Source organism: Corvus hawaiiensis, chromosome 4 (assembly GCF_020740725.1).
Source record: "Corvus hawaiiensis isolate bCorHaw1 chromosome 4, bCorHaw1.pri.cur, whole genome shotgun sequence".
Classification (NCBI taxonomy): domain Eukaryota; kingdom Metazoa; phylum Chordata; class Aves; order Passeriformes; family Corvidae; genus Corvus; species Corvus hawaiiensis.
Window position 1 is genome coordinate 28,523,513 of NC_063216.1, and position 10,074 is coordinate 28,533,586.

The 10,074-nt window shown below is 50.0% G+C and overlaps 2 protein-coding genes across 2 annotated transcripts; one reads left to right on the plus strand and one right to left on the minus strand.

Moving 5' to 3' along the window:
* Positions 1–172: 172 nt before the first annotated feature.
* C4H22orf23 (chromosome 4 C22orf23 homolog) lies at positions 173–3,664 on the minus strand. Its single transcript, XM_048302608.1, has 6 exons — positions 3,550–3,664; positions 3,230–3,292; positions 2,672–2,848; positions 2,070–2,204; positions 818–918; positions 173–522 (listed from the first exon to the last, which is right to left on the minus strand). The coding sequence occupies exons 1-6, from the start codon at positions 3,638–3,640 to the stop codon at positions 418–420; spliced, it is 672 nt and encodes a 223-aa protein (XP_048158565.1). The 5' UTR covers positions 3,641–3,664; the 3' UTR covers positions 173–417.
* Positions 3,665–3,690: 26 nt separating this feature from the next.
* POLR2F (RNA polymerase II, I and III subunit F) lies at positions 3,691–7,716 on the plus strand. The gene is made up of 5 exons (XM_048302609.1): positions 3,691–3,795; positions 3,917–3,986; positions 4,167–4,297; positions 5,826–5,897; positions 7,487–7,716. Exons 1-5 carry the CDS (start codon positions 3,776–3,778, stop codon positions 7,575–7,577), a joined length of 384 nt encoding a protein of 127 aa, XP_048158566.1. The 5' UTR covers positions 3,691–3,775; the 3' UTR covers positions 7,578–7,716.
* Positions 7,717–10,074: the final 2,358 nt, after the last annotated feature.

Sequence of the window (10,074 nt, forward strand, 5' to 3'; positions counted from 1 at the left end):
CCAGAGTCACAGGGCCAGGAGTGAGAAGGTTACAGGTGTGGGTGGCAGCGTGTGTTACCATCATGCTGTCATGAGAAACCTTCACCTCTGGGTAGATGAGAAAGAATGACATTTCTGTGGATGGATTGCTGTACTCTGAGGCACTGCATAGGCAAAAGAAGGCTCTACTTTGTCATGTTTTGGTAGCTGTTGCTATGTGTTTTTATGTCTTTAATATTATTGAGCAAGAAGGGATCCAGTGTGTGGGAAGGATTTTACAACTTCTGCTGCTGTTTATGTACAAATTGGTCCTGCCTTCTAGTTTCAGGCAACAGATGGTGCTGCCCCCTCTTTGGAAACAGACACAGACCAGCCTTCGATGCTGAGAGACTGGGAAGAGTAGGTGGGAACAAATTGCACTTGTGTTTTGCCCTTGGCCTAGTCTTGGAGATTGGATTTGTTCCCAACAGGGAAGGCTTTTGTCATGATCTTTCTCATTTCCTCACTTCTCTTCTTGTCAATGATCTCCATCTCATGCAGTTTCTGCAAAGTACAAAGGGGGAGAGCTGAGCAGGGAGAAAGCCAGCAGCTTTTTTTTCTTCTTTTCCCAATCTCAAATACAAAAACTCTATTTCCCTGATTAAGTTTCTCATGCAGAGATGGAAAGAAAGCTGAAAAACCTCTATCCACTGTTCCCCAAATTAATGCCTGAGCTGTGCCATGAAGGGAAGCAGCTCTCTGCCCTCTTCCCTGCTCAGATACCAGAGAAGATTCTGCTTTATGATCTCTGACACATGGGATTCCCTCCATGCACTGTTCAGCCAATGCTCTTGCATACCTGTGAGATTTCAGTGAGGACAATCCCTTGATACTTCCTGCCCTGTCCTAGAGCTTCCATCTCTGCCAGGAATTCCCTCCTCTCTTGAATTTCATTCATCACTGATGGATAAGAGAAAGAACTGTGGAAACAGCATGCGGCCAAAAGGCAAGAAAACACATTTCTGTCTAGATCTGAACCCCCAATCTCCTAGCTCTGCTTGAACAGCAATGCCACCAGGGCAGGGGGAAATCTGCTGTAACACTCATCTTGCTCAACATGTCATCACAATACCTCAGTAGTCCCTTACATAATGGGAAATGTCCCTTCTGTCCAACTTCTTACTACTTCCAACTCCCAGGAACAGTAGTTTTCTAGTTTTCTTTGTGCAGACAATTCTCTTTTGCTCGTGGGCAATTTAACCAGTCTGTGGATGGAGACAGAACCTGCTGTTGAGGTCATTAGTTGACACACATCACCCAGTGCCTGCAACCATCCAAGACCAGGCATGGATCATCAGCTGCCGCTTTGCAGCACAGACCTGCAGCCAGCTGATCCAAATCCTGTCACAGATGTGTCAAGGATAACACTCAGCTTGTGACAACTGTTGGAGGCTACCAAGCATATGTGAAACCAGCTGCACTGGCTCCCTGCAGCAGGGACCAAAGCACCTCTTCTGTACACTTTATGCTAGCACTGCCCATCTTTGTGCTACTCCAGCTGGCAAAGGGCTGGCAGGGGTGTACACACACACACTGAAGATTCAAGCACAGAGAGGTATTAGGCAAGGTTTTGCTATCCCAGTATACTCTGCAAGCCAAAGTCTTTCACTGCTTAAAATTTTGCTCGACATTTAAGCTTTGCTAGTATAACTGCTGTGATCCTGGAGTGGAATGGCCCAAACTGTGGTCAGGCTCTCAAGTGACCTGGTCTGTGTTGAGTCATGCTTGCTGGGAAAAGGACCAGCAGTACCTGAGCTTGGCTTCCCAGGTATCCCTGCACATCCCTAGGCTATTCCCCTGCCAGCAGGGTGCATTTTGTGTGGGCAGCCCAGAGAGCTACCTGCCAGCAAACCTCGGCAGGATAAGCTCTGTGAGGATGGCTGGATTACAGCATCACAGCAGCAAGTCCTTTCTCTTGGAAACTGGGCTTTGTGCCTCCTCCTGTAATGGGCTTCAGGTTACTAGCAACACAGCCTGCCGCCCCAGCCCTAGGGGGGAGCTGGCTTCCCAGGCTTCCTGCCTGCCTCCCTCCTGGGGACATGAAGACATACATTCTTCAAACCGATCAGGCTCAGCTACCTCCTCTTCTTTTTTCTGAACGAGCACCTGCTCCACCTCGTCCTCCACCGCATCCTTCCCTGTTGCTAAGATGTTTTGAAGTCTTCTCTTCTCCTTTTCCAAATCTCCTGTGAATGCCAAAGGAAAAAAAATTATTATCAGCATGTCTCCTCACGGAGGAGCCTGATCACACTGCTTCCCTGCTAACTGTGCCAGAGGAAGGGTTACATTAATGTCAGTCCAACCCTGGACTATGTGCAAGCACCACACGGGCGTCCAGAGCCCACCAAACCAACATCAGAGGTTTGGTTCACATTTATGTGCTAGGAGCATGTAGTGATCCGTTCTTACTCAAGGACTGTGCAGGTCCCTATCACCTGTCACCCACTGAGCCGGTGGGCAGAAGTCAGCGAGCACTTACAGCAGATGTTCCCTCAGAGATCCATTTCTAAAGCATCTTTGAAGACTGAGAGCGTAAGGACGTGGAGCAATTCAGATACACTGCCACTACTGAGACTGAGGCAGCGGATGGGCACAAGGGGAAGAGAGGCTGCAGGCAGCAGCATGTATTTATCAGCAATGTTTGCTGACTTACGTGTGGGCTGTGGCTTGAACTTCTCGCGGGTGTAGGCATCTCCTGCCTGGCAGACCTTGGCAGGTCGGAGAAGCGGTCTAGCTGGAAGCTTGTGGGGCTGACAGGCTGCTGTGTAGGAAGCAGGTGCTGGCTGTTTGCCAGATGGAGGGAATCTCTGAACGGGCAGGGCATCTCCTCCTGGGGGACGAACCAAAAATAACAGCAAATCAGACAGAGGGGGCTCTGGATGGATGGATCTGGGCCATTGCCAGGAGATCTACCTGTTGATCCATAGTAGCATCACAAACGAAGACTCTAGTGCCACAGATGTCTCACCCTGGTCACTGGGCACGAGATAGGCTGTGGTTTAAGCCACACCGTTGCGTCTTGTTACCTGGCTGACCCGTGGGGACACCTCGCCCTCGTTTGTCCCCATGTGTCAGCAGCTGCTGCGCTGCTGTTTTAAAGCACTTGCCCATCCGAGCAGGCTGTGGGCGAATGCCCCCGTCTCAAGCCGAGATGCAAAAGCTCCTCACCACAGCACACCAGCGGGCAGGAGAGCCAGGGGGCCTCACTCACGTTTCACATAGTCCATCAGGTATCGCTTCTGAGAGTGGGTCATCTGCAACTCCTCCATCATCGCTGGAAAACATGACATGTCGGTGAAGAGGCAGCAGAGCCGGGCTGCGGAACCCGCCCTGCGGCCATCCCCGCTCACAACCCCAACCTGAAGAGGAAAATGCGGGTTTGGGAGACTCCAGCCGGGGCGGCGACACCAGCGACGGGCCCGCTCGGTTGTCGGCCCGCGGTGGGACGCTCCACTTCGGGGCGAGGCACGGCCGGCCGGACCCCAGCGCCCCGAGAAGCCGGGCCCGGCCCCGGCCCCGCTCCGCTGTTACCTCTCAGCAGCTCCCGGGTGCCTGGGCTGTACCGGGCCGGCCTGCCCGCCGCCGAGCACTCGCCGCGGGCCGCGGTCCTCGCCACCTCCATCGCCACGGGAGGCGGCCGGGCGGGGGAAGCGGCGGCGGTCGCCACGGCAACGGCGCAGGATAACTTCCGGTAGCGTCACGGCACGCCCGGAAGTGGCTCCCGGAAGTGCGGGTGAGGGGGCGCCGGGCGGGCAACATGTCCGACAACGAGGACAAGTGAGAGCGGGGCGGCCGAGCGGGGGAGGGCGAGGCGGCGGTGTGTCGCGTCTTGTGGCGGTGGCGTGGGTCGGGGGGAGGCGGCCCGGCCCGAAGTGCGACGCGCGTGTCTCTCCCGCAGCTTTGACGGGGATGACTTCGACGATGTGGAGGAGGATGAGGGTCTGGAGGACCTGGAGAACGCGGAGGAGGTGGGTGCTCCTTGGGCCGCCGCGCTGGCCGGCCCGGACAGGCCCTGCCGGGCCCGCAGGGTAGTGTCGCGGCTGGGCTGGGCGGCTGCTGTGGTTGGGGAGGCCTCAGGGGCTCCCCCGACACCTCAGGGCCTCGGTGGCGGGTGCGGCTGAGCAGCTGCGCGGGTCTGTTTCCACCAGGAGGGACAGGAGAACGTGGAGATTCTGCCCTCGGGAGAGCGGCAGCAGGCAAACCAGAAGCGGATCACGACCCCCTACATGACCAAGTACGAGCGAGCCAGAGTCCTGGGCACTCGTGCCCTCCAGATAGCGTGAGTATTGCTCACTGTGTCCCCAGCATTGCCACAGCTGCGCCTCCCTTTTCACTGAAAAATGCTTTTCTGTTCCCTTAAAAATTCCCAGATCTCCTGAATCCTTTGCATGACTGCTGAGCTTGCATGAGATTTGCACCCTCTTGGTCAACAGTGGTGCACAGGACCATGCAGCTCTTAGTTGAACCTGAAGTGTCTGTGTCTCTCCTTGCCTGAACCTGTGCTATTTGTGCATAAAGAGGGAGCATTTAGTAGCCACAATGAGTTTTCCTAGGTCACAGGCAAAATTACTAGGGAATGGGACAAGACAGTTCTGGTTTCTGTCTTTTCTAAGAGAGCCAGCATGGACTGGAAAGTTCATAACTGGTTTGTAAAAGCTAATGGTGGAGGGAGAGATGCTTCAAAACAGCTTGAGTTAATACCACAGGGCTGTAAGAATTGGGAGTGGAGAAACCAACCCGAAATCTGTTTGAAGTGCAGTTGCATTGTGGGAAGCTGTAAGTTTTTTAAAGTATTTGCAATAATAAGGCCTTATTTATAATAGATAATAACATTTTAAACTTACTTTAAGTGCTGTCAGGGCTGGCTGCTCTTAATCCATTTGCCTTTTTAGACTTGTTTTAATAGTAAATATAAAAAAGTGTTATGCTTTTTGAAAAACTACCTTTTGAGCGAGATTGTTAGACAGTGGCAAGGGTTTGAGTTTCATCTTGGTTATATCCACCTTCAAAATGAGGCTTCTCTTGTGCATCATTGAGAAGTTCCCAGGCAGCCAAGCTGTTCTTTGCACAGCCTGTGAAGCTGCTTTGTGCACGTTCTTTGAGCTGGTGAAAGGCAAGAGGAATGGGGGAAGATGAGGTGGGCCCGTGCCAGGCCTTCAATCCAAAACATTCTGGCACCTGGTTCTGCTTCACCTGCATCTTCTGCCCTCAGTGCTGAACCTAGACCAGCAGCAGCCCCCATGGCCTCACCCACACATGGCGTGAGCTTTCCCTGCCACCACTGTCCAGTGGATGGGTGTAGTCACAATCCTATGCAAAATGATCAGTTTTTTCTTCCAGGAGGTAAAACACATTGTAAATGCAGCCCCTCTCTTCCCCTCATCAAGGCCTGGAACCTGTGAGCAAGTGAGAATGTAAGAGATGTGTTGGAGCTGTAGGAGGCCTGCTCATTTTACAGCAGTTCCACCCTTTTCATTGGATTAATTTTAGAACCACTCTTTTCTAAATGTTTAAATACAGCAGAGGGTGACTAGGAGAGTGTGGATTTGACCACTCCTTGAGCACGAGCTGGTTAGCAGAGCCTGAGCAATGGGACAAGAAGAACATTCAAGTAAAAGTTTGGTCTGTAACCATCTGGGGGAATTTCCTTCCTGAAGTGCACGACAGAGCAAATCAGTTTTGCCAGGAAGGTGTCCCACCCTCCTGCTTTATTGGCTGTAGTGGAGGTGACACATGTAGGCAGGTGTTTAGCTTTCCCGCTTCCCTCTCTGCATTTTTGCTCAAGTGCCTGTTGATGTTCTTCCTAGGATGTGTGCCCCTGTGATGGTGGAGCTGGAAGGAGAGACAGACCCCTTGCTCATTGCCATGAAAGAACTCAAGTAAGTAATGGATTTTGTACCGATTTCCATAAAGCCAGCAGTCCTCTCCTCATCCCGGCATTTAGCAGTTTATTCTAAGACAGCCTTGTCTTTCCTCAGTAACAGTGAGCACTATAGTTGCCTTTTCCTTCTTTCACCTTGGAGTTTCTCCACAGCTGCTCTCTCCCATCCTAGTTGCTCCTGCAAATACTGATGATTAGGAGTGCTCTGGATCTCTTCTACTTCACAGCCCCAGCGTTCTTTGTTTCTGTGATGGGATTGCAAGGTCCTCATCTTTCTGGAATCAATTTCATTCCCCAAATGGAATTGTTTAGAAGCAGCCATCTGAACAGACCTGTGTTCAAATGGAGTGCTGGCAAAAATTAAAATAAGGGTCAGGCTGGTGAGAATGTTCATTTCCTGCACCCTTGCATGCTTGGCTTCTTGTGCTTTCCCCCTGCTTACAGAAGGTTAAACAAATCCTTTCTGGCTGTAGCAGAGGCAGCTTTTGGATGACCACTTGCAGGCCCACGTTGCCACAGCAGACCTCCCTGCTGTCCCACAGTTTTCCTGCATGACCTAGGTCACATGCAGGTATCTTTCAAGCAACTGGACCCTGTTAGTGATTAGGCCCCTGTCCCTGAACGGAATTGTCCCCCTGCTTTCCCAGTTTCTCAATGCACTGAAGCTGCTCTTGCAGATTTTATATCTACTACAACTCCCTTTGCCATTGCCAGAAGCTCCTTAGGCCATATTCCTGTCAGATCTCCAGGCTCAGACTGAGTTGCTTCCGGTCACTGCCTGCGTGTGAGCTCTGGAAAGTGAGTCAGGGTGGTGCATCCTGTTCTGTGCCAAAATTCAGTTGTAATTCTTGGCATCAGGGAGTTACTTTACTACTGGAAAAACAACCTCCCTGAATGTAAAGAAGTTGTGTTACTTTTCAGGTCTGATACAGTTGAAACCTGATGCCCTGGCTGGATTCCAGACTGATTATGCTTTGCTGACTTAAATCTACTTTCATGAAGTTAAATTGTGTTCAGCATTTTGTTGCTCTCTAATCAGAAGCACTGGTAGCAGGTGCTGTGCTCCACCCCAGCTGTAACAGGTTTTGGTACCTGAATGGTCGCTGTTTCATGTATCCTTAAAATGTAACTGATGCTCTCAGGATGCAAATTCCTCTGTAAATACCAGTTTGTCCTGGAAGTTCTCAGAATTCTGCCACCTTTTTAGTGTCATGTGGGAAAAAACCTCGCATCAAACAAAAAGTAGATTTGTTCTTCAAGTCCCTCGATTTATATTTTCCCCCTATATCCATGTTAGATGCTTGGTGTTGTCTTTTAGTGTGTTCAGACCACAAGGCTCAATTCCTGCAGTAGCAGCAAAGGTCTGAGAGGTCTTTGGTGTTCATAGTCTGAGGGTGCTGAGTGCTTTGCATCTACAAATGACAGAAGGTTGTTGGGATTTTGCTATATATCAAATCACTGGTGCTACACAGCTCTCAGTTTAATCTGATGATCTTATTGAAGCTGCCAAGCACCTCACTTCCATTGCCTGCTGAAGTGATACAGTGGAGATTCTGACATTTCTGTTCATCTCTCTCTTCCCTTCAGAGCACGCAAGATCCCCATAATCATCCGTCGTTACCTTCCAGATGGGAGCTATGAAGACTGGGGTGTGGATGAGTTAATTATCACAGACTGATCAGATTCCAGCCATTGTTTTCATTTTTTGTTTTCCAGGGATGTTTCTAATTTTGGTTAGTATTTGTGTAAATAAATTCTAAATCTCCCTATTTTAAATTATATTAAATTAAATGTATTTGGGGTTTTTTCCCCTCTGACTTTCTCTTTCACCTCAGTCCTACATGCCTGAGAGATGACTTTCTTAGCTGTCTCCACCAATTTGGGTACTATTTTTTTCTCTGTGTGTCATGTGCTATATTAGTAAGATTAGGGAGCCAAGTGCAATGCTGTTTCTTCAGCTTTCTTGCCCTGTTGAAAGCCTTGTCTTTTAGCTAGGCTAAAGTCTGCAGTAACTCCCTCCTCTAGCACTGCTCCTCCCTGGTTACAGGACTGATTTAAACTCCCGCTGTACAGAAATGCTCTGGCAGGTACTTTGGCTTTAGAAAGATTCCAGCCTTCCACTGCTGTCCCTTCTTAAAATGGGAGTGCTGAGACACCTCCATTGCTTCCCCTAGACAGTTGGGCCTTTGTGCCCTGAGCAGGTTGCTGTGGAAACCCCCAATTTCCTCTTTGGCCAGTGCTGACTGTGGGGCTTCTCAGGAGTATCGTAGAGCAGCTCTCATCAAGCTACCTATTGTTTCCGTGCTCCCTCGCTGCTTATCAGAAGTGGGGATCCCCTTTCAGTGGCACTGCCCCAGCCGGAAGCGCGGCCGCCACTCGCCGTCCCACCAGCTCGGCAGGTGTGGGTTGTTGTTGCACTTGCTCTTGGTGCAGCCGTTCTCTGACACACGGTGGAACTGAGGTCCTGGGGATGGACCAGCCATCTCAGTTGTACATGCCCTGGTGGTTCTTATGGTGGCACAATGGTAGCTAAATCCTAGAGTTCCTTTGATCTGTGTTGTGATGAAAGATCAGTCATCTGTCCCCTTCAGGTACCTTGCACTCTCGCCTCTGATGTGCCGGGAGGTAACGTGCTCGAGTCAAGAGTTGGGTGGATGCCTTACAATCTGCAAGGGCTTCCAGCCAGCTGCTACCTAGTTTTCATTTCTTGAACTGTGTGCTTCAAGGTTCTTTCTGTGCCTGAAGAAGATCTGAGATTGGGCAGAACACACCAAATCCTTCTCAATTATCTTACTAAAAACAGCTCTCAGAGGTTTTGTTTTCTATTTTTAAAAAGAAGGAGGAAGGTGCACCTCACCTATGGTTTCTGCCTTATATTATTTTTTTCTTTACACCAGTCCAGAAAGAATATTTCCAGCTAGTTTGTGTTAAAGCTTGTGCCTATATATAAAGTGATCATTCTCCATGCTGTATGCGTGGTCAGTGCCTGCATGTGAGCATCTGTGTCCCAAAGGGAGTTTACACCCACCTGCCTGGGAACTCGGCTCATGTAACCAACCATGAATGTAATTCCCTTACCTGTCCCTGTAAAAGCACCAGTCTCTCCTTCCTCTCTTGGTGTGCACAGGACAGGCTGGTTTCGGAGGCGATCATGCGACAGCTGAATGGGTCCCTGGGTGAAATGACAGGTCAAAGGGGATGTGGAGATGTTTGCAGGTGCATGAAGGGGGTTGACTATGAAGAATACAAATGCTTCCTGGTCCAGGCCATCCTTACCAAGAAAAGGTTAATTTGCAGCACTGTGGCCTTCAGCCTTTTCCCCCCACCCTCCATGGAATCCTTTAATCACGTTGGTGCGGTGAAATTTCAGCCCTGAAATGGTGCCTTTGTGCAATCGTTTTGGCGTCTGGCATGGAGCGCAGGGTCGTTTTCTTGTCCTTTTTTTTATTTTTTTTTAAATGGCTTCTTTGTTCCCTGCCGGACTCCCCTCCCCAGCCTTGCATCTGTATCAGATACGATTAAAGGGATAGGGAAGGATGCCGGGCCAGCTCCTGCTAGGCTGCAGGAGGAGTGGTTAACCCCTCTGTTACCAGTGGCATTTTCAGTCCTGTCTTACTTGCAAGAACTCTCCTATGTGAGAGGAGGCATCCCCTTCCACTGGAAAATGATTGAGGCAGACCCCACTCACTTTGTTAATTTGCTTCTTGAAGAACTGGAGAGGAGTACTTATGTGAGATTAAGAACTTTCTTTTCCCACTCTTCTGTTCATCCATGCTATGTCACTTCTCTCTCCTACCTCTGTGATCAACTTTCATACCTCTAATTCCACCATGGCTTCCCTTCTTCCCCACCCACGTTCCTGACCTGCTCAGCAGTGCAGTAGTTCCCTTTGGGGCTCTTCCCACAGCGCGTGATTTGGGGTAGAGGTTTCTCCTCCTCTCTGTGAATGGTCAGTCCTGTTTTGCATGGAACTCTTTAGCTGGCATGACTATTATTTGATTCATTAAGCCATCCTGCTGTGGATGCTCTTAGCCCTATACAGAACTTCGTGCAAATAGTGTTGTGCTTTTTAAAAAGCTTTGAGCATGTTCCACAGTTCCTAGATGTTCTGCTTACTCTACTCACCTGTGAAGTGTTTAGTGAACACAAACTCACTGCATCTGCTCACATGCACC

Bases quoted from the DNA above. Each gene is read 5' to 3' on its own strand.
- C4H22orf23 (XM_048302608.1), bottom strand. From the start codon at position 3,640: ATGGAGGTGGCGAGGACCGCGGCCCGCGGCGAGTGCTCGGCGGCGGGC. The intron at 2,205-2,671 runs GTAAGTCAGCAA...TGGCATTCACAG, and splicing joins GTTCAAGCCACAGCCCACAC to GAGATTTGGAAAAGGAGAAG. The intron at 523-817 runs GTATGCAAGAGC...TGTACTTTGCAG, and splicing joins TCCTCACTGAAATCTCACAG to AAACTGCATGAGATGGAGAT.
- POLR2F (XM_048302609.1), top strand. From the start codon at position 3,776: ATGTCCGACAACGAGGACAA. The intron at 4,298-5,825 runs GTGAGTATTGCT...TGTTCTTCCTAG, and splicing joins ACTCGTGCCCTCCAGATAGC to GATGTGTGCCCCTGTGATGG. The intron at 5,898-7,486 runs GTAAGTAATGGA...TCTTCCCTTCAG, and splicing joins ATTGCCATGAAAGAACTCAA to AGCACGCAAGATCCCCATAA.